At 43.0% G+C, this 24,089-nt stretch overlaps 1 protein-coding gene across 1 annotated transcript in view; it reads left to right on the top strand.

Moving 5' to 3' along the window:
- Ten-a (Teneurin-a transmembrane protein) overlaps window positions 1-24,089 on the top strand; it is a 475,834-nt gene that overhangs the window by 76,237 nt on the left and 375,508 nt on the right. The window contains 1 exon segment of the mRNA XM_080281215.1: window positions 22,682-22,691. Coding sequence (XP_080137341.1) covers window positions 22,682-22,691 — 10 coding nt within the window.

Raw genomic sequence — 24,089 nt, 5'->3', positions numbered from 1 at the left:
CTGCACACGCACATGGTCACGCACATGCGAGCATTCGTACACGTGTATATGCTTAGGAACAAGTCCACACTGCTATGTATTCAGATGTGCTCACAGGTTTGCGCACATAGGTACACATATGTATACAAAGCAGACTGATGCATACACACCAAGTTTCACATGTCCGTAGGTGTACGTTGAGATTTACACATGTATGTACGAAGATGCACAGTGGTATGTACGCTCTGATTCGTACACAAGCAGTTACACAAGCGCACACACGTATACAGTTAGTAATATGCCTCGCTATTTAGCTGTTTGCCTAATATACCAAGTCGTGGTCTAATTATACAATCACGCACATTATGGTCATGCGCGTCAGTTTTGCGTAATATAGTCGTGCATATAATTTTGCATAATATAGTGATGTACATACTAATTTTCCATATATAGTCATGCACATACTGTTTTTGCATAATGTAGCCATGCACGTAAGTTTGCATAACATATCATGCACTTGTAAATTTTGCATAATATAGTCATGCAGGTTACACTCTTAATATTGCACCTGATATACTTGGCTCTGTATGGGTGGTCCGTATACAACGCCCCTCTTTCACTCCACCAGACAGTTTTTGATGTGCTGCGGGGACGGCCTACTCAGCATATCAGTGTCTATCGCACATTATTCATTTCCTACGCCCAGTGCCACCTCTTCCCCCACGCCGGGAGACTGGGCATTCACCATAATGATTTAAAGTTAAGGTCTGGTTGAGATTTATAGCTCACGTAATGTCATCCCCGTCGTCAATGTAGGGACAGAATAGCGTTGCCCCGGGCCCACACACTCGTGATGGGAAAAAAAAAAAATCGATGATGGATGTGTGTTAAGAGATGCAGTGTACATAATCATGCTTAATGTACCCAGCCACGCACATATTTAGTAATGCATAGGGTAATACACAGTCATGCAAGTCATACTACACCCAAAGAGCGCATATTTTTACATCCTTCAGGTAAGCACTGACACCTGTAATTACCCCATGAGGCAGGGATTAGCACGTACCTACACACACACACACACACACACACACACACACACACACACACACACACACACACACACACACACACACACACACCACCCAGCCATCATGAAGGTGCTAATGACCTTCTCCCCCCGTCCACTTCCCCTCTCCTCCCTTCCGCTTTCTCACCTTTCTTTCCCTTCTTCGTCCCCTTTCCTTTGCTTCTTTGTCGTTCCCCTCACCTCCGTTGTTTTCACTTTTCACCTCACTTCTCTCGCCTTTCCCTTCCCTTCTCTTCTCTACTCTTCCCGTCTCTTCTCTTCTCTTTTCTACTCTTCTCGTTTCTACTCTTCTTTTCTCGTCTTTTCTCTTCTCTTCTCCATTACCTTCCTTTCCATTCATTCATTCCCCGCTTTTATTCACGTCCCTGTGTGATGTGCAAGAGCATGTGTTTGTCAGTGTTAACCTTCATGTATTGTTTGCCATTTTGTGTGTGTGTGTGTGTGTGTACGGGCACCACATGGTTGTTGCTCCAGTTAGAATGGAGTTTTGTTGTGTTTGTTGCTAAAGTTTGCTGGCTGTAATAGTGTTGGTGTTTTTTTCACTTTTTTTTTTGGCTAATTTGTTCTGGTTTTTATTATGTTATACTCTGTTCTGTCCCCCTTTACTTGGCCCTAATATTCATCCTTCTGTTGCTTTTCCACTTAGCTCAGAGGGGGGGAAAAACTTCGACAGTTTTCCACAGCAGTACTTCGTGACTAGCACCATATTCTAGTGTTAATCTTTTGTTACAGCTCAGCATTAAAGATGGAAATATGTTAATTTGAGACCAACTTAAAGTGAAAAGAGTACATTACTGTTAGTGTGATTGTCGTTCTGGTGAAGTGTTTTGTTGTTAGTAATTGTGTTCCCATAATTGAGTTTGCTGTGGAGTTGGCATGGTTGTGTTGGGGAATTTTCCGTGATTGTTGTGTTGTGCTGTGTTTGTGTAAATGTTTGTCCTGTTGTGGAGTGCTTTGTTGTAAGGCAGAGTTGCTTTGGTGTAATGGAGTTGGTGTCTAGTTTTGTTGCTCTCTTGGTGTTTCATTGTTGTGGTTGTGTTGCAGTAGATGTTAGTCTGATTGCTGCTGCTACCATGAGTTTTGTTTATTTATATAGTTGTTTGTTCGTTATTGTGTGTGTGTGTGTGTGTGTGTGTGTGTGTGTGTGTGTGTGTGTGTTTGTTGAGCTTGGGTGTTGTGTATTTAGTTTGAATTGCGCACACACCCTCCCCAACTCTGTTTCAAAGTGAATTAAGAGGAGGAAAAAAACAATTCAATGAGAGAGAGAGAGAGAGAGAGAGAGAGAGAGAGAGAGAGAGAGAGAGAGAGAGAGAGAGAGAGACCATTAGACAGAATGAGGGAAAGAAAAATGAAAAACGGAGATTCATAAGAACGAGGAAATGAAACGAGGGGAGATGTATGCTGTTAAGGAAATGATCACGGAGGGGAAGGAGAGGGGATGAGACGAAATTAAAAATGACCGAAAGATTATTTTTTTTTTTTTTTTTTTTTTTTTTTTTTTTTTTTAGTGCAAGGGACAGTAATTTTTATTTTGTCTGCTGCATTTATGTGTATCTAGGAAACAGATTAAGAGATGTATACGTTCTTTGATATATATATTCTTTTTTTTTGTGAATTGTAAATAAATATTCTGACGATTGTTTTGAAGCAAGACATATTCCGTCAGAATGATCGACGTATTTTCATTGTTTGCGCTATCGAGATATTATTTTGCTTATTTTTTTCGGTATTTTATAATTAAATTTTTTATGGTGACATACCTTAACCATGACACAGTTAAATATTAGGAAAATTCAATACCAAAATGTCCTCGTAGTAAAGTGGTTAGTGATAGAAGTAGTTAAGATGACATTTAGAAATTAATATAAAAGTTAATGAGATGTTCGTCTCGTTAACCGAAGATTTTTTCCCAACTCTTCCTCCTGTCTCCATCTTCCCTTTCACCTCCCCTTCCGTCACTCGTCTTTCTCCCTTCCCTGTCTCAATTTCAGACTCTCCTTCTCCCTCACTCTGTCACTCATCCCTTCTTTCTCCTCATTTCTTCCTCTCACTACCCCTCTCCCTCCTCTTCTACCCATCTACATCTTCAGTCTAACTCTCAATCCAACTCCTCTTCCCTTCCCCACCCTCCCGACGAAGTGTGTGTGAGTTAATGAAATGTTCGTCTGGTTGACCGTAGACTTTCTCATCGGATCCTCTTTCCAGCTTCTCAAGAGGTCCACCCTTTTCTTCCCTCTCAATTTCCTTTCTTTTGAAGTTCCCCCTCTCATCTCCCTCCACCCTCCCCTCCCTTAGCATATCTACCCCACCCCCTCCGTTCTCCCTACCTCTAACTTCCTTTCTCTGCTCCCTGTCTTCCTCCTCTCTGCGCCTTCTATCTTTCTCATCTCTGTATCCACTACCTTCTTCCTCTCTGCCTCCTGCCTTCCTTCCATCCTTCTCTCTCTCTCTCTCTCTCTCTCTAATCCTCTCCCTCCTCCCTTTCGCACGGCTCTCTCTTCTCTTTTTAATCTCCCCCTCCCTCTCTTTTCTCTCCCCATCCCTCCCTTCTCTTCTCCTTCCCCGTCCTACTCTTCTCTCTCCACATCCCTACCTTCTCTTCTTTGTCCCCATCTCTTTCTTCACTTCTCTCTTCCCACCCCTCTCTTATCTTCTTACTCTCCTCTTCCCTACCTTCCCTTCCCTCCCCCCGTCCCTCCCTCTCACGCCGCCTATCCCTCTCTTCCTTGCCTATCTCTCTTTCCTCTTTTATCTGGTTTTATAGTCTCTTCGCCTTCCCTTTTGTCTTCTTTTGCCTTTGGTTCCTTTCTATTGTTTTCCTTTATTTTCATTTTCCTTTCTTCATTTGCCTATATATTTTCTGTCACATTTTTTATTCTTGCCTTCCTTTTTTTTTTTTTTTTACCTCCCTTTCCTTTCTTTTGTTTTCTTTTTTCTTCTTTGTTTTCCTTTTCATCTTTTGGTTTCCATATTTTCTTCTTTTGTCTTTCTTTTCTCCTCTTTTCTTCTGCGTGGTTTGACGAAAAGCAGTGGGAAACTTCTACTATCGTGGGGGAGATAAATAGGGGGTGGGGAGTTGAGGGGAGGTGGGGTGGGGGGATGGGAGGAGGAGGGATTAATGGTAGGGTGGGCTAGTTTATTCCCCACACATCCGTCTCCATAACTGCGACATGGGGGGGGTGGGGGTTGGGGGGAGAATGGGGTGAGGTGGATGGTGGTTGTGGAGTGAAGGAGAGGGGTGGATGGGGGAGAGTTGGAGAGGGAATAAGATGGGAGAGGGTGGGGGAGAAAATACAGGGAGACGGAGGGTGTGTGTGTGTGTGTGTGTGGAGGAGGACGGTGTGTGTGTGTTTGGGGAGGGGCACGGTCAGGATGTGAGGGGGGAACGAATTAGGGAGATTTGAATGGAAGGGGGGGCTAGGAAAATAGGGGAATGTGAAAAGGAGTGAGTTGGGGGGACTTAGAGAAAGGATAGATGGGGGACGGATTCAAAGGGAGGGGAAGGAACGTGGCAGGTGTTAGATTAGTTACGTAAGGGGAGATTAGATTAGGTAGATGGAAGGGGGAGGGAGAGAGGGGGGGTGGGATAAGTGGAGGGAGTGGTTCCGAAACGGGGGTGGTTAAGGTGTTAGGTCCTGTCAGGTAATTTAGTGTTGTGGTTTCAGTCTGGTTAAGGCCTTTGTAATTAATGGTTCAATAGTCTCTCTCCTGGTGTTATACCGCCAGTTTCCTTACCGTAGATCACTGGGAGGATGGATGTGAAACGCGACAGTGTATTAGTTGTAAATGTAGCGGTAGTAATTGTTGTTGTAGTAATTGTGGTGGTGGTGGTTGTGATCCTTTTTGAGAGAGAGAGAGGGAGAGAGAGAGTTTTCTAATATTTGGCGCATAATTTGCACTGCCTGTTGTTATTCTTCTATCTTGGCAATATTGTTGGACATGGGGGGGGGGTCCCAGCGCAATAATATAGATGGGGAGGACGAGAGAGAGAGAGAGAGAGAAGGAGGGTGGGGGTCGAGGGGGGATGAACAATGCTACCCTAGCACGTCATGCACATAAAGATGAACAGTGTGAGTGTCAGTCAAGAATTTTATATGCCAGGTATGTCATGTCTCTTTGTCCGTCTGTCATCAAATTACTCCAAAAGCATAGATTGAATTTTAATTAAACATGGAACGCAGATAAAAATTGAACGATGTCAGACAGGAATTTATTTGAATATGTTTCATTTGTGTGTGTATGTGTGTGTGTGTGTGTGTGTGTGTGTGTGTGTGTGAGAGAGAGAGAGAGAGAGAGAGAGAGAGAGCAGATTACCGTACTCTCAAAGCACTAGATGAATTGTAATAAAACTTGGCATGCAAATGAAAGTGAACCAAAGTGGATATCACTCAAGAAATTTATTTCGAATTGATATTGTCTGCCTTTTGTGTGTGTGTGTGTGTGTGTGTGTGTGTGTGTGTGTGTGTGTGTGTGTGTGTGTGTGTGTGTGTATTCATCAAACTCTAATTAACTGGACAGGAATTGACTGCTTAAGCCAAAGGGGGTATTTTTTCTTTATTTATTAACCAGGATGAATTTTCTGTTTACAGAGTGCATGAGTTTTTTTTTTTTTTTTTTTTTTAAATACAAAGTGCATGACGGGTTTGGTATCTCGTTTTTACTTTTGACCAATTGGATTCACTGGTGGGTAAATAAGCACAGATGCGCGGAAAGGTGATTTGTGGGTACTTAGGATTCCATGGGCTTGAATGGTGAGTCAATGAGTGTTTGACCCGTTTCATGGGACATTGTGTTGGTTAGTTTTCACTTTTTTTTACCTTTTTCCTTGCGTATTGATGACGGTGGTGGTGATGATAATGATGTGTTACCATTTTTTTTTATTCTGCTGAGAATGGAATTGTTGAATTGCAAGGGTTAGATAATAAGCGTCTTCATTGACTTTTTCGACAAAAACGCAAACCGATATGGTTTGTATTATTTATATTATAATTATTATTCTGTTACTATATGATAATTATTATTTTTAATAATCATGTTACCGTGATAGGTATTTCGGAAGTAAGACAAATCGAGTGACGTTAACAGGAATAAAGTACAGAATTGGTATTTCGCAGTCAAGGTTATAGGTCAGGGTCACACTTGATATAGGCCTATTTACATTTTTGACATTTGAATATTTGTGGTGATTGGGTGTTTATCAGGTGAGCTAAAATGAGAATTTATTTATGCATGCAAATTATATGTATGCAGTTTTCATGGGTTAGGGAATGCAGTTTTGATTTGCCCATATAATAAAGGTGTGAATGTGGTTTTATTATTACTGATGATGATGATGATTATTATTATTATTATTATTATTATTATTATTATTAAAAGTGTTCACACTATATCCGACTAAAAATGATACCTTTTACTAATTATATATATTTCTTTTTCAGGTGAGCCGTGTTCCCCTTTTCCCACACTACGAAGTATGCAAGTATAAGAACACACTTACTGTAAATACACTTATGTACAGTCAGCAAAAAAGTATGGCACACCTGAGGTACGATGGATATGGAAATAAGCGAGTTTTGTGGGACACATAAATCTATTAACCTAGTGCCTTGAAAAACACAGCACCCAGAACTTGAATTTTTGTGCGATTTCGAGTCCTGATAATTACTAAGGATAACATTTGCACTGATAATTAGAGGGTGCCTCATATATCACAATGTTTCGCCCATGTTTCAGAATGTTGCGTGCGAAGAGGTGTGCGATACTTTTTTAGTTGACTGTACAGAGAGACGCAAGCATTTCCCCTAAAGTTTGAACGAGTACATAGCGGAAGAGTCAAACCATTTTAAACACGATATAGTAGAGGAAGGGTTTTTACTGTATTTTGTCAGTTGTAAATTATCGTCAGACGGAACTGGGATGATAGTTATTTCCTTGTCTATAATCACCAGCAGAAATTTGCGACCAGTCCTCAGCGAGTAATTTTGTCTTTTTTCCATATTATTACTGTTATTTCTCGCTCCTCACTTAATGAAATAGTGGCCTTCTCATGCTGTGTGTGTGTGTGTGTGTGTGTGTGTGTGTGTGTGTGTGTGTGGGGTTGTGTGTGTGTTCTCATTTCTTGTTGCTGTCTGATTGTTCATACCTTCTCTTGCCGCACGTCGGTGTATGCCGCGTGGGGAGATTTACCGTGTCTCTCTTTCGGTCAGTCGTCATACTCCTTCAAGACTACTGCATAGATTTTAAGGAAATGCATTTAACCCTAAGACCTTGGGAAATTTCTCAGTAGCAAGTAGCATCGTCTGGCGTTAGTAACCCCTTTAACCTTATAACTCATTCTTTCCTTTTATTCATGGTGACTTCAGGGGATTTTACCCAACGATTATATTCACCTCTCGTAAAACAGGAAAGTTTAAAGGTATTTCTAACTCCTTAAAATAAAAAGAAACTCGAAAATGGTCGCTAAAGTATTAAAAAAAAAAAAAAACTTCATCTGATTGAATGGATTGAAATGGATAAATTCGAATTGATAAATCCCCCACCCCAACCCGCGATGGTAGGATTAGGGGCTGTCGTACTGACGGGGTTAAGTGAACGCCCAACACCCCTCCGTCATTCGTACCCTCACGTCTGCCACTACTTTTGTTACGACCCCCCACCCCCCGATTCCCCTGTGCCGCGTTGGGTGCTATCTAGGTACGGGTGTTAGTGCCCTGTAAAGCTTGTTGTAGGTGGGGGAGATTAGGGGGACGAGGAAGGAAGGGAAGGAGGGAGCTGGTATGGGGAGTGGTGGGGGAAGGACGTCTGTCTTTCTCTCTATCAGTCATCTGTGTGTCTGTCTCTATATATATGTCTTTCCCATCCTTCCCGCTATCTCTCTGTCTATCTGTATCTATCTATCGGGTAGCCCGTAATCCAGCAGGCCTGACTGGTAACGAGAGGTCAAGCCAACGAACACTTGAGAACCACCTCAAGGCCCAACCAGGCAGCCTGTGTATCTATTTATATCGATCTCTCTTCCTGTCTGTTTTTCTATATCCGTTTTAGCCACCAAGGTATAACCTGTCTGCTTTGTGTACGAGTCTATATCTGTCAATCTGTATTTCTCTGTCAGTCTGTCTTTCTGTATGTGTGTATGGTATGTATGTATGCATTGTGTGTATGATAGGCCAGTTTTTCTTTCTTGAATTGATGTAAGGACTTGATGCATGCGTACCTGATGTCATTTGGAACTTATTTGTCCCATGTATGTATGTATGTATGGTATGTATGTGGCGAGAACAAACATTTCCCTTTCTCCACCTCTCCACCAACAAAAGTAGGGTAACAGCTGGTGGAGGTGACGTGACAGCCATCCATTCCTGCGTTACTGTCGTCTATTTGGGTGTGGTTAAGGAGCGGGCATGGAGGTGAAGGCATGTTACACTGCCACGCGACACGAACTGCCCTGTTAAGCTGAGATACTAGAAGGAATAATGCCCTGTCTGAATCGGCCCTAGGTTAGAAATGATAGAATTAGTGGTATTGGACTGGTTAGACGGAATAGGAGACTGGGAGTTGGGTTATAAGTGATAGGAGAAATAGGGGTATCTATAACGAACTGGTTAGAAATAATAGAAGTAGTGGTGTCTATGTGTCCTAATCCCAGTGTTAGAAATGATAAGAAATAATTGTGTCTAAACTACCCTGAAGTTAGAAATTATAGGAGTGGCATCTATATTGGCCTTAAGTTAGAAATTATAGAAATAGTGACCCCTGTATTGAGCCAAAAACAATGTAGGAGAAATAGTGGTACCGCATTTAAATCAGTCCCAAGTTAGAAATTATAGGAGGGATAGTGGTATCTAAACTGGACTAGTTAGAAGTGATAGGAGAAATAGTGGATCTATATGGGACTGATTGTTAGTGTTAGCAGAAATAGAAGTATCTAAATTGGCATCAGGTTAGATATAGGAAAAGTAAAGATATCTGTATTGCTTTTGTCAGGTGTGCTATGTATTTTTTTTTCTTTAACTCAGATATTCATTAGATTTGTAGAGAAATTTGTGCACCAAGATTTGATTAGGTTAGATTAGATAACCGCTGCAGCACGAGGTATTTACACCGAGTGTATTGTATTGTTATCAGTTTGAGTTTTAAAATGATAACTAAGGATATTGGTATAGTTACGTGAGAGAAAAATAATGAAAGGGAATAGAAAGGTGGTGGGGAGAGAGAGAGAGAGAGAATTGATTAAAAAAATGTATCGTCCTGTTAGGGGGTGGATAGATAGAAGAGCGAAAGAGGATAACGAGAGGGACATGAAGAAGATAATATAAAAGATTGGAAAGTGAGAGAGGCTGTAAAAGAGGAGGAGTGGAGGAAGGGATGGAGGGGGAGGAAGATAAGGAAGGATGTGAAGATGAGAGTGTAAGGGAGGGAACTGGAGAGAGGGGAGGGAGAAAGGGAGGGACAGGGACAGGGTGAGGGAGAGGGAAGGGGGGTGAGGGAGAGGGGTAGGGTGTGGGTTAGGTAGAGAGGAGTAGGGAGAGAGTGGAAGATAAGGAAGGAGATGGAGGGAGAAGGTGGAGGAAAGTGGAGATAGGGATGAAGGAATTAGAAGGGTTGAGAGAGAGGAAGGGGTGGGTGAGGTCAGGTAGAAGTTACAGCACAGTAAAGTTAGGGTTACAGTAGTAGCCTGGGTCGTAAATGGCGACTGAGAGAGAGAATGAGAGGAAGAACAAGAGTGGAGAGAGAAGGGGGAGAAGAAAAGAGTAGAAGGGGTAGGGGGAAACGAGAGAGAGAGAGAGAGGAGGGTGGTCTGCCAGCTGAGTTCGACAGCCTATTGTTTATAAGCCATTTTTAGATTTCCTTGGGCTCTCTTTTATTGCAAGTCTTTTATAGTACCCCCTCCAACCCCTTTCTTTTATGGCTGCCTTTCCTTTTAAGCTCGTCAATACTATCCCTTTAGCTTTCCTACCTCTTGTCATTTTCATGTAGATTTTGTAGTTAATTTGTTTTTATTTTCATCTTGCTGTTGGCAGATGATTTCATTGTGATAATCGCGGTAATTTATTTTTTTTTAAATATAAGAGACTTCAGGTTAAGTGGAGCCTCATTTAGTGAAGGGTTTATGTCTTCATCCTTTCCTTCCTTCCTTCCTTTTCGTCTTTCCTTTCTTATTAAATCATTCCGTTCTTCCCTCCTTGTCTTGTCGTTTTTCCTTCCTCACTAAATCCTTCCTTCCTTCCTTCCATTCATTATTTTTCCTTTCTGTCGTGTTTCCATCTCCCTTTGTACTTGCTTCCTACCCACCCTTCTGCCTACATACCTACCTACCTACTCCGAAGCACAAGCACAGAACACCCCCAGGAAATTACCTCGCTTGCTTGTTTGTTTGTTTCTTTTTTTCTTGTTTATACCTCGTCAGCGCTGTAATCAAACCTTTGTAGCAGAGGCTCTTGATATTGCACCAGGCTGCTCTACTTCCGTTTCCCCAGAGTAGCTTCTGTTATGTATTTCAGGCTTTGTAGTTTTTGTAGCTTTGATTTTAATGGATGAGTGTGTACAATGCTGTGTGTTTATGGAGTTGTGTATGTGAGTGGCCTCTGTGTGTGTGTGTGTGTGTATGTGTGTGAGTACATTTCTCTCTCTCTCTCTCACCAAGGAAGTAACATCTCATGACCTTTCAGAAATCTCCATTATCCTAGTTAGACTGTAATTTCAAACCAAATATTTTTTCAGTTAATTTTTCGTTAACGTTATGAGAAAATCTAATCCCTCACTGACCTCTTTCCTGGGGCTACCCGTCTGAACGTTTTTATTTTTATTTTTTAATTCTTCCGTTTTCAGGACATACAGTGAACAGGCTAGGAATTGTTGTGAGCTTGATGCAACTTCTTTATCATATTTATTTATTTATTTATATATTTATATTTCTTGTTTATTGCTAGTCACCTGAGGAGGGTTGATTTATTATTATTAGCTGCATTTAGCGTATTTGCTTCTTATTTTTTTATCTACATCTTCTGTGCCTCTTATTTACATATTATTTTTTCTTATTTTGGTTTGTTTTGCTGTTTCTAGATACTGTAGATTTGACCTAGTAATGTCTAAAAAAAAATAAATCTCTTTGCCAGATGAAAGAATTAAATTTTTGATTGAGTCAAATGTAGGGATTTAGAGGGATTTAGATTCAGCAGGTTAATGAAGCCTGGAACGAAGGTTGTATCTAATCCCTTCAGTTAGGAAAGCCTCTCCAGATTAATTAAATCGTCTGGAGATAAGATTCGACTTTGTCAGTAAAATCGTCTGTATATAGGAAGAGTAGGCTGTTTAATGTCAATAAAATCGTCTGGTTATAACAATCGATTCAGTATAATGATGTCAGATGAATAAAATAGAAAGAATCGCCTGTAATGATATCAGTAAGTGCCTCACCCCATGTGTTGGTGGGAAATGAGGTCTGTATGATGGTGGTGATGATGATGATGATGATGATGATGCAGTTGTCTGGGGATTGCAAGAAGAGACTAATGATAAGGTGAATAAAATCGTCTGGATATAGAGTTATTTAATAAGAGGTCATTAGGTGGATTTAAAGGGTCATTAAACTTTAGGCCTATGCCCAGAAAGGTTAATTGAGGTCATCTAGGCCCTTCGAGATGGCAGGTGGGTTAGATGGGGTTGTTAGTGGTTGTTAGAGAGAGGGGGGGGGTGGAGAGAGAGCAGGGTCAGGGCTGGATCTGGTGGGAGAGAGAGAGAGAGAGAGAGAGAGAATAGGAGGAAAACAACTTGCTGATACTGTACCGTTCGCATCACCCTGCCTTCAGTAGTATCTCTCTCTCTCTCTCTCTCTCTCTCTCTCTCTCTCTCTCAGTCTATCTATCTATCTATCCTTCCAGCCAATCCTCACCCCTCATTCCGTTCCCTGCCTTCTCCCGCCTCTCCCTGTTGCCTCTCGTAAATATCTTGCCTTCTCCCAAGATACACCTCTTTCCTTCACCTCCACACTCACCGCCTTGCCATGTGTGGGTCATGTCCGTGTCAGGTTGGGATTTGAGTGTGTGTGTACGTTCAAACATACATACATCATTACTTACATTAGATCTGTATGTATGTTTGTATGTTTATGTATTTATGTTTGTGTATATATGTGGATATGTATGTATGTGTAATGTTATTGTATGAGTATGTATGTATTTCTCTCTCTCTCTCTCTCTCTCTCTCTCTCTCTCTCTCTCTCATGCATTTTTATAACCCCTCTCCTTCTCCCGTACAATATGCAGTTAACCGCCCAGTATTGCGGTCTGGGGTTCGGTCTTTGCGATCAGGATTTTCTGGATTTACGGTCAGGAATTTGGTCTTTTTTTTTTTTTGTCCGGTCACAGTTTGGTCTTTTTGGTCTTTCGTCTGAGCTGTGTTTTGGTATGGGTATTTTTTTTTTTTCGGGCTTGGTTTGTGTGTGTGTGTGTGTGTGTGTGTGTGTGTGTGTGTGTGTGTGTGTGTGTGTTTTAGGGAGAGATTTTATTTTTTTCTCAAACCTTTCTCCTCCATCCTCCATTCCTCTTTCTTAACGCCATATTAGCTGTGCTGTCATTTTCCTCGTAATGCTTCCCTTTCCTTCCTGTGTGTGTGTGTGTGTGTGTGTGTGTGTGTGTGTGTGTGTGTGTCTTTGTGTGTGTGTGTGTGTGTGTGTGTGTGTGTGTGTGTGTGTGTGTGTGTGTGTGTGTGTGTGTGTGTCTTTGTGTGTGTGTGTGTGTGTGTCTTTGTGTGTGTGTGTGTGTGTGTGTGTGTGTGTGTGTGTGTGTGTGTGTGTGTCTTTGTGTGTGTGTGTGTGTGTGTGTCTTGTTTTTATCTACCTGTCCATATTAAGGTGATAAAATATTAATCTGTTTCTGGTTTCATATGTATTATCTATATCAATACAGTCCATTTTCTGCCAGTTTCCTACTTTCCCCTCATTATGTCCATTTTTCCCAGTCATCCTTCACTTCCTCTTTTCTCTTCTTCTTCTTCACTTCCCCTTTTCTTCACCTCCTCTAGACTTTTTCTTTCTATCTCTTTCTCCTTTCCCTTCCTTATGTCCATCTTTTCTCTTCCCTCATCCTTCACCTACGCCTTCTTCCTCCTTTTCCCCCTCCTTTTCCTCCTCCTCCTCTTACCCCCTCTTCCTCCTCCTCCTCTCATCGCCTAATATCATCCTGGGTAAGAAAAAACATGAAATATGTGCTGAGATTATGATATCGATGGAGGGGAACTCTCTCTCCTTTCCTCTCCCTCTTTACTCCCTCATCCTCTTTCCCTCCTTATCCTCTTTCTTTCCTCAGTCCTCTTTCCTTCTGTATCCTCTCCTTCCCTATCTTTCCTTCCTCATCCTATATCCTTTTTTCTTCTCTTTCCTTCCTTATCCTCTTTCTTTTCCCACCCTCTTTTCCTCATCTTTCCTTCCCCATCCTCTTCCTCATCTTCTTCCCCTCCCCATCCGCTTTTCTTCCTCTTCCTCTTTTCTTCCCCTTCTTCTTTTCTACTCTTCTTCCCATTCCTCTTTTCTTCCTCTTCCTCTTTCCTTCCCCGTCCTCTTTTCTTCCCCTTCTTCTTTTCTACTCTTCTTCCCATTCCTCTTTTCTTCCTCTTCCTCTTTCCTTCCCCGTCCTTCCTCCTACCCATTCGCCATTCCTTCCTTCTCCTGTCTTACTTTATTCCCATTCTTCTTTGCTTATATATTTTTTAATTTTCCTGTTAATGTCCTCCTTTCGTTCTTACTAGTCTCCGTTTCTTATCTTTTCCTCTTGTTTCTGATTGTCCCTCTTCTTTCCGTGTTCCTTCTCCTCCCTCCCCTCTCCTCCTCCTCCTCCTCCTCCTCCTCCTCCATACTCCCTTTCATCCAGTCGAGTCTTTCATCTTTGTTTTTATCGTTCCATCTTAGAATCGATCTTACCCCTCCCTCTTCTACCCACATATCCAACACTTCCCCTCTTATTATCTTTCTCTCTCAGTTCCCTCTTTTTCTTTTTTTCTTTTTCCCTGCTTTTTTCTCTTTCCTCTTTCTCTCGCCTCTTACTTTTTTCTCTCTCTCAGCTGTCCTTTTGTCTTCCTCTTTGCTTCCTCTATCCTCAAGTCCAACATTTCCCCCCCCCCTCTCTCTCTCTCTCTCCCCCCTAAGAAAATCAGTGTGGTTGACCTACAGAAAACAACTTACATTATTCTCAGTTCAGATAAATTCAATGTCAGGACGGTATGGACATGGTGTCAAACGTTTGCTCTGTTTGGTAATTTTTATATTATTATTATTAATCCTTCTCAGACTTACTGGTGGCTTTTTTTGGCGATAATATTGTCATGGGGTTCTGTTTTTCTCTTATGGGACTGCGGACATCATAGCACTTGGTTTAACACAGTAGGTTAGTTCTGGTTTGTGTTTTGATCATGAATACTAAACGCTTGCTCAGTTTTTATTGTTATTGTTTTGTGTGTTGGTATGAGGCTGCGCTTGGTAGCTATTGTTGTGCATGCCATTATCAGGGCTTTCATTTTCCTTTTGTCTGATCACGGACGTCATGGCTATTGTTCTGGTCTGTTATTATCATTAGGACAGTGAGGCTGATTGGTGTTGTTGCCTAATGACAACCCCCCCCCTCCCTGTGTGTGTGTGTGTGTTTTAAATTGTGGGGCTCAAGTAAACGTTAAAGTGACGTTTGTTCTGTGTGCCAGAGCCTTGTTGTGATTGTTCCTGCATTTTTTAACTCATGTATCAGATGTGTTCAGGTCCCGTTTTGAGCTTAAGGTCGTCAAAGCTGCCATTATAGTTTTAGTTGGATTGCGAAAGACGTAATTAGCGATTAAAATGATCTTTGTGTTGTGATTATAACAAAGACATTCTCTGTACTTACTATCCTATTTATGGCTGTGTTTGAGATTGTTTTGAGCTTATTGGCATCAGAGTTTTCATTTTAAATTTTGTAGGATTGTGAGCATTATATTATGATTTGATTAGCTACGTTAATAGACACTTGCATTGACTAATTTTTATCAGTTGACAATTATATGCAAGAATAATAGTTTTTCTTTGGCAGCGAGTGGAGATTTTTGCATAAGAAGCTGATTGTTATTTTTTTTCTTAGTTATGTGTGAGATCGTATGTATAAATAGCTGTCATTTTTTTTTTTTTTTACCTTAAGTACAGTTATGGTAAAAAATGCAGTTACTGATGCTTCTGTTCGTAATGGCGGGCTTACTTGAGGAGAGTTAGACATGAGAGTTCATTATTATCAGAGCTTTTATTTAATGTTTTGTTAGAATTGTGGAAGTGGTCATCAATAGCACGTAAATCCACTTTGTCTGCTCTTGTTAATGGGGTGCGCAATTATTTTTAACCCTTCACATTACCTCGCTTTACGTTCTCTTGTTAATGGAATGCTCTGCTATTTTTAAACCCTCCCCGGTATAGTCAGACGTAACAAAGGGGTTAAATACGGCTATGATCTGACCTGACTGGCTTTGTACGAGGAATTAAGCTTTAACAATAATTGAATTGACCTCTTTACATTGGGGGGAAAAAACGCGACACAACAATCGGAATATAACACAGGATGGAGGTTGTATGTGGCTGTGATATACTGAGCCCGGCTTTGGGACCGGAATCATTCATAACGGCAATTGAATTTACCTGTCTACATTGAAAGAAAATTACTAGGCAGTGATAGAAATATAATACAACAGAGATAGTGTGTGCCTATGATGTACTGAAACCGGCTTTATGACTGGAATTTGGCCATATCCCCCTTGTGTTCAGTTAATGGCCAGGTGTAGTTAAATTGGATGGTCGTGTTGAATAGCAACCAAGGAGTAAAATTGCGAGATAGTGATAGGAATATGATACAGCAGAGAGATTGCGTGTAGCTAAGATGCAGAGATTGACTTTGTGTCGGGAATTTGGCCGTACCCCCTTTCTGCTCAGTTAGTGGCCAAATGTAGTCAGATTGGAGGGCCGAGTTGACTAGTAACCAAGGAGTCTTATTCCTACCTTATACAACCATGACTTAGTATTAAAGTTATTGGCGTGGCACAGTTCCCTCAGATGAAAGCAGACCGACTATAGAGACGCATTGAATTACCCAGTATGATTTCTTTATTTCTGTATTTATTTATTTATTTATTTTTGACTGCGGACTGGCGATTTTATTCAGCAGAAGTAGAACCTGTCCACACAATTTTTCCCATGAAAAGAAAGTAAGCAAGTGAGGCTCCCATATACGTTGCATGTTACGGCGCTGGTAAAATGTTGCACGTGCAAGTTGAGTGTGTAGACTGAAGCACTCTTGGTCGTCACGAAGTTTGCTAAGCTGTTCTGGGAGAAGAAGATGGCTGGAGAGAGAGAGAGAGAGAGGAAGGGTGTGAGCAGAAGGTGAGAGGGGACGAAGGGGAAGGAAAACAGGGGGAGGGAGAGGTTGAGATTAGACAAAGAAGAAGGAAGGAAGGAAAGAGGGGGTAGGGGAAGGAGGGTAAGAGGAGCGAGGTAGAGAGAAGTAAGGTAGGGGAAGTAGAAGGGAGGTGGGAGAGAATGAACAGGGAGGGAGAGAGGAGAAATAGAAAGAAAGGAGGTAGGGGAGAGGGAGGATAGGATATGAAGAGGAAGGATAGAAGGAACGGGGAGGGGAGAGTCAGAGGGGGGAAGGAGAATAGGGAATAAGTCTTTTTGATATTCAGTGGGTTGTGTGGAGAGGCTTAAAGTGGCCTGTGGCGGCTTTGTTATTTACAGCTCTGTACATATCAAAGGAAACCAGCCAACTTACCTTTATACTTACCTGCCTAATTATATACCTACGTACTTACATTCCACCTACTTATCTACCTACATGCTTATCTACCTGCCTACCTACCTACCCACTTCTCTGCCCACTTACCTTACCTGTATCACCCCGTACATGTCTACTTGCCTACTTAATGTACTGCCCACAGACAATACTTTACTTGCTTGAGATATATCCATGAATATCCACACCATGCCTACTTACCAACATCCTACCTTCATACCAACATCTTACTTACTGAACTGATCCACCTACCTGATCTTTTCACTTACCTGCCTACCTGTCTACCAACCTTCCTAACTTCCTGCTTACCTATCTGCTAAAACTTGCCCTTCCTCCCTGGTTATTTCCTCTCTCTCTTACTTCCTTCTCCTTTCTCTCCCATTCCCCTTGCTTTCGTTTCAGTTGCCCTCCACTTTCCTATTGTTTTTTCTCACCTTCGCTCCACACTCTCTCTCTTTTGTCGTCTTTCCTTACCTGCCTTTCTTCGTCACCTTTCTCTTGTTTTTCTCTTCATTTTCTCTCTCTTACCTTTTTATCTCCTCTCTCACATTTTTTCCCTCTTGTCCTCCTCGTTCTTAAATCCTTTGTCTGTTCTTCTCTAATCTTTTTCTCTTTCCATTGTCTTCTTTCCTTTTTCTCTCCCTCCCTGCGCTCTCCTATCTTTCGCCTTTTTCGCTCCCATCCTCCTTCTCCCTCACCCATCTTTTTCTCTCCCTTTTCTCTCCTCCCCTCCTCATCTCCCCTTTTTCTTTCCTTCCTGCCCACACCCTGACAGTAGCCGACAAGGGATAGACGGTGATCTCTCTCTCTCTCTCTCTCTCACACACACACACACACACACACACACACACACACACACACACACACACACACACACACACACACACACACACACACACACACACACACACACACACACACACACACACACACACACACACACACACACACACACACACACACACACACACACTTGGCCTGCCTCTCCTGCCTTACTCCTTGAATACCTCTCTCTTACTTTTCCTGTCTTCTTTACCTCTGCCACGCGCTACTTGTCTCCCTTACTCACCTGTCCAGCATTCTCTGTCTTTCTTCCTTCCTACCTGCTTGCCTGCCTGCCTGCCTTCTTTATTACCTCCTGCTTGCCTGCCTTACTTCCCGCCTGCCTGCCTCACCTCTGCCTGCCTGTCTGTCTTACTTCTGCCTCACCTGCGTTTTACAGGCCTCCCTCACCTCTGCCTCGCCTCTTGATTGCCACTTCCCTAATTGCTCCACCTTTGTCTCACCTCTCCCCTTCTTCCCCTCTCTTCCCTCCCCCCTCTCTTTCTCTATCTTTCTCCCTCCCCCATGTTCGTCCTCTCTTTCCCTCTCCTCTTCTCTTTCCATCTTTTTTCTCACGCCTCACTTCTCCTCCACATTCTTCTTTTCTCCCCCTCTCCAAAGTATACATCTTTCTCACCCCTTGTTCATCTCTTCCTCTCTACCCCTCTCTTCTTCTTCTTCTCCATCTCAACACCTCACTCCTCTCTCTCTTCCCTGTTCTTTCTCTTCCTCGCTCTGCCTCTCTTCCCTTCAGTTCTTCATTTCTTACTCACCTCCTCCCCATCTTCATTTTCTTTCATGTAATATTTCACCATTTTTTTTTCAGCTTCCTCGTCTCTTTTCCTCCTCTTCCCCCTACCTTCGTCCTCTCCACTTCCTGTTCCTCCCTGTGACCCATCCTCCCTATTTGTGTCCTGCTTACTTTTTTCATGCCGGCTTTGACTGGAGGGTGTGGTGGGTGGAGGATTTTTTTTTCCTGCTGTCTTTGTCTACTGAATAATTAAAGAGCCTCGAAGGGAGCTGTAGGTCTGTTGATGTTTTTCCTTTTTACTCTTTTATTTCCTTTATTTCCTCTTACTCTTTTATTTCCTTTATTTCTCAGTGACCCTATTCATCGCTATCCTTTCTCCCACCACCCTCTTGTTTCACCATTTCTCCCCTTGGAACTGTCCATTCCGTGCCCCAGTTGTCTTCGTTTTCCCCTCAACCCTCTTTTCCCCTCAACCCTCTTTTCCCTCCCTCTTTTCCCCTCAACCCTCTCATCTTCCTGCATTGTCTATCTATCATTGCCCTCCCCCTATCTCCATTGCCCTCCTTTTCCTTATTCCTTTGCCCTGGCATGGCTCACTCACTAACCCCTGTGTGTCCCCATTGCCCTCACTCTGAACCCCCCTCCTTGTTCCCTATTGCCTTCCCCCACCTCCCCACTGCGCCCCTTCTTTCTCTTACCCTCATCTTGGCCTCCTATTTTCTCTTTCACTCCCCTAGCCTCTTCTTTTCCCCTTCTGTCCTTTGCTCTCATCCTCTTCCCCTACTTTCCCCTCTCGTGTCCCCTTTTCTTTCTCTCCCCTCGTGTCCCCAACTTTCTTCCCCTATGTCCCCTATTGTCCCCTAATCCCCTCCTTCCCCTACGCTCTCCACCTCTCCCTACCTCCCCCTCGGATCATCCATGGACCCCGTATAATTGGCCTCTATCCTGCTGTTACCCTGGATTTGCCTGCCCTGTATTGCCCGCCACACCGATACCAATGCTAATAGGCGTAGCGTGTGGTGTGGGGATGTATTTGCCTTTGTCGTGCCTAAATGTGTGTGCGCGTGTGTGTGTGTGTGTGTGTGTGTGTGTGTGTTGAAAAATAGCACACGATGTAAAAAATCCCGTCACTTCATTTTGAAACACTTTCATTCTCATTTTTTAATATCGTCCGATTCACGTCACTTTTTTTTTTTTTTTTTTTTTTCACGCTTCCTGGTTTATTTTCAGTCCGGCTGATTTTTTTTTCTTTTCCAAATATTCCGCTTCGGTTATTATCTAGTGCCTTTTTCTGATGTGTTCTTTTGTGACTATAATGTTTTTTCTTTTAGCTTTCGTTTTCTTTCGTTTCATCAGTGTATTTATTTATTATTTGTGTGTTTATATTTTGCCTCCTTCCATTTTGGTGTTTTCTTTCAAGTTTTATTGTTTTTCGACTTCGCTTGTTTGCTTATTCTCTGACTGCTTCAATATAACAAATATGACTTTTTTGATAGAGTTGTGTTAAGAGCAAAAATACAGAGGACATCATATCGAGAGGGGGAGAAGCTTTCCTTACTAAATTCTTTTTTCTTTTCTGCATTCTTTTTACGTTTTCCTGTGTTTTTTTTCTTCCTTCTTCACATAGTTTTTCACTTTATCGTATTCGTTACCGGTATCCACTTTCACCACCAAGAGATATCTCAGCATCCACGCTCATTAACTTCTTTCCTCCCCCATTCTCTCTCTCTCTCTCTCTCTCTCTCTCTCTCTCTCTCTCTCTCTCTCTCTCTCTCTCTCTCTCTCTCTCTCTCTCTCTCTCTCCAGGTCATAAGGGAAAAGAGCATTGACCTGTCTTGCCCTCCCTCTGTGACAGCTCATCCACCGTGAACAGGACAAGAATGAAACTGGGCATTTATGGGTAGGGCACCGTGAACTTATTAGTTGGGGGAAGGGAGGGGAGGGGAAGGAAAGGGAGGAAAGGAGAGAAGAGGAGAGGGGAGAGGAGGAGGAGGATGGGAAGAGAATAAAGAAGAGGAGAGAGGAGTAGAGCATTGAGGAGAGGAGGAGGATTGGAGGAGCTTAAGGAAGAGAGAGGAGGGGGAAGAGTTTGGGAAAAGAATGAGAGGTACGAAGGATTATGAAGATGATGGAAAAGGAGAGAATTTGTGCATTTGTAATTGGATAGGGATTGGAGGATGATGAGTGGGAAGCACAGAAATTGAGAAACCTGTTGTCATATACCAAATTTATTAACTACACTAGAGAAGAATAGAAATACACCAGAAAATGATAGGGGAAAAAATCAAAGCTCTTCCATGCCCTCCAGTCCCTCCGGAATTGTAGTTAGTAGGAAAAAAATATCCAAAACAGGTGAAACGTGCGTCAATCCTGTTTCGTGACCTCTTTTTTTTCACCACCGCCAGCGATATTAAAAGCCATGTCGAAGCATGCATCACCCCTAGTCTCCCCTACCATTTTGCTCACCTACACCTCCCCATACTTCCCCATTCTCATGTTTCATCTCATGTCATCCACTCGTACCTCACTCCCGTGTTTCATTTTCCTCACTAATGTTTCATCTTATATTTCACCTCATATTCCATTTTCCTATTTCATCATCCTCTCCCCCTTCTCCACCTCATGTCTTCTTCCTCCCTTTCATGTTCCATCATCCTCACTCATATTTCATCACTCCCCTCCTCCCCCCGTCCCCCGTACCTTTTCACCCCCCCCCTTTCATCAATCCAGGTGTGAGGGCAGATCCATAGAGGGTGGAATCAATCGTGACCAGACGGATGCTGTGTCGCAATTAGTGAGCCGAACACCTGAGCACGAGTAGGGCCGAAATTGGAGCAGAGATGAACACTCCAGCGGGTTTATGACTGTGTGATTCTCTCTCTCTCTCTCTCTCTCTCTCTCTCTCTCTCTCTCTCTCTCTCTCTCTTTCTCTCTCTCTTTCTCTCTCTCTCTCTCAGTCCATCCATATCTTTATCCATCCATCTATCCATCCGTACATTCATCTCTCAGTGGCGAACGAGTGCTGTCTGACAATTAGCGAGCCGAACACCAGAGCACGAGCAGAACCGAAATTGCACCAGAGACGAGCACTCCAACCGGGGTCTCTGGCCATTGTCCCTCCCGCTGAATTTAGATGTGGCCATGATTGGAGGAAGGGAGAGAGAAAGATTGGAGATGAGGGAGAGAAAGATTGGAGGGGAAGGAGAAACGGGTTTAGGAGATTGAAAGAGAAACGAGTTGAGGGGGGAGAAAGATTGGAGGGGAAGGAGAAGGATTGAGGAGGGTGGAGGATGATTGGTGAGAAAAAAGATACTGTTTGAGGGGGAGAAAGATTGGAGGGGAGAGGAGAAAGGAGTTCAGAGTGGGAAAGATTGGAGGGGACGGAGAAACGGGTTGAAGGGGGAGAAATCGGAGGGGAGAGGAGAGAGTGGATGGGAAGGGAGAGAGAGAGAGAGATTGGATAGGAAGAAAAGAAAGAATCGATTGGAATTTAATGGAGTGGAGGGAAGGAAATATTGGAGGGGAGAGAGGGACGATTGGAGGAGGAGGAACGATTAAATTGGAGGGAGGAAAGATTGGAGGGGAGGGGGCAGATGATTGGATTGAAGAGAGAGAGCGACTGGATCTGTGAGAGAAAGATTGGATTGGAAGGTGAGAAAGATTGGTTTGGAGAGAGAAAATGAAATTGATTGGAGGGCGAAAAGAATTCTTTGGATTGGAAGTAGATGGGGAGGGACAACTCAGAGGTGGAGGCTGCATATTTTAACTTCTCCCCTCTCCTCTCCTCTCCGCTCCTCTCCCCTCACCCCTCCTCTCTCTTTTCCTCCCCTCACCCCTCCTCCTCTCTTTTCCTCCCCTCTCCACCCCTCACCCCTCCTCCTCTCTTTTCCTCCCCTCTCCACCCCTCACCCCTCCTCTTCTCCCCTCCTCTTCCCCCTTTCCATGTCTGGGATCCACAATAAAGGGATGGGATATTGCGTTAACTGTCAAGCATAGAATATTTCTCACACCTCTCTCATGCTCCCTTCACCTGCGTGTTACTTGTTACCTGTTTGTTACTTGTCACATGTGTTACCTTGGTGTTACCTGAGTGTTACATGTGTTTTATTACATGTTACCTGTTTCTTGTGCCTGCAGCTTCTTACCTGTATATTATGTTACTTGTGTTACTTGACTTACCGGTACTTATGTGTTATACGGATACCATGCCTGTTTTATCTGTTACCAGTGTAACTAGTGGTTTAAAAGCCAGTCCTGCGTTACCTGTGTCACTTGTTACCTGTATGGTGCCTGATACTAGTGTTACCTTTGAGCTACCTGCTACCAAGTTACCTTTGGGTTACCTGTTATCAGATGTTACCTGTAGTGCGACTTGAGAGGCACGCACTCCCCTACCTGTGTGTTACGTTACCTTTATGTTACATATGTGGTTCTTGTAGTAATCGTTACTTATGTGTTACTCAGGCATCATATCTACCTTATTATTCCTATTAATTGCAGTATCTTAACTACGTACATGTGTGTGTGTGTGTGTGAGAGAGAGAGAGAGAGAGAGAGAGAGAGAGAGAGAGAGAGAGAGAGAGTCCAACATTACACCGTGCTTGATTGCCGAGAAAGATTGTGAATAGTCGAATCGAAACTGGTATGCAACGAGTAGCTACCGGAATGGCCTCCCCCCCCCCTCCCTCCCTCTCTCTCTCTCTCTCTCTCTCTCGCTCTCTCTCATTTTTTAGGGGGGACTAGTGTATTGTGCGCCGGTATCAGTTTCAGGCAGGGATTATGTTACAGCGGGGTATAAAAGTTTGTGTGACTTCTATTCAATTAAAATTTTTGAATGCCCGGCTACTGGTTTGGCTGGATGGATGGTTGTAATGTTGGTAATTGTGGTTGGCGGTGATGGTAGTTGTGGTGATTGGTGGTGGTAGTAGTTTTTGGTGGTGGTGGTGCTAGTTGTGGTAGTGAAGGTGGTAGTTTGTATTAGGAGTGAGGCTGGTAATTCTCTGTCTATCTATTGACAGACGCCTTAATCCTATACGGGGTGGCCACAAACAAATCGCCTCCACGTCGCCCTGGTGTGGGATTTTTTTGTGGTAGGGATGGTAGTGGTCCAAGTGATGGTAGTGGAAATGTGATTGTTTGTGATAGTGATGGTCATTGTAGTGATGACAGAAGTGTAGGGGGGATGAATAAGGTCGGTAGTGATGGTAGAAATGGAAGTGGAATGGTTGTGGTAGTGAGGGGGAAGGAGTGGAGAGGCTGGTGATGGTAGGGTTGATAGTGGAGATGGATATGGAATGGTAGTGATGGTGATAGCGAAGTTGAAGGCATGGTAGGGATGGTGGGGATGGTGATAGTGAAGACGGGTATGGAATGGTAGTGATGGTGATAGTGAAGGGTGAAGGCATGGTAGGGATGATGGCGATGGTGGTAGTGATGATGGGTTTGGAATGGTAGTGATGGTGATAGTGAAAGGTGAAGGCATGGTAGTGATGATGGGTATGGAATGGTAGTGGTGATAGTGGAGGTAAGGCATGGTAGAGCTGGTAATGATGGTAATAGTGATGAAGGGTATGGAAGGACAGTGAGGGTAGTGATGATGATAGAGTCTTCCTGAAATATTCACCTGTGTATTGATTAAGATATTGATTATTTAGAA

Source organism: Coenobita brevimanus, chromosome 88, assembly GCF_032717465.1.
Source record: "Coenobita brevimanus isolate Jiangsu-jjx chromosome 88, ASM3271746v2, whole genome shotgun sequence".
In the NCBI taxonomy this organism is placed as follows: Eukaryota; Metazoa; Arthropoda; class Malacostraca; order Decapoda; family Coenobitidae; genus Coenobita; species Coenobita brevimanus.
Note: the sequence above shows the minus strand (reverse complement) of the source record. Positions and strands in the feature narration are given on the sequence as shown.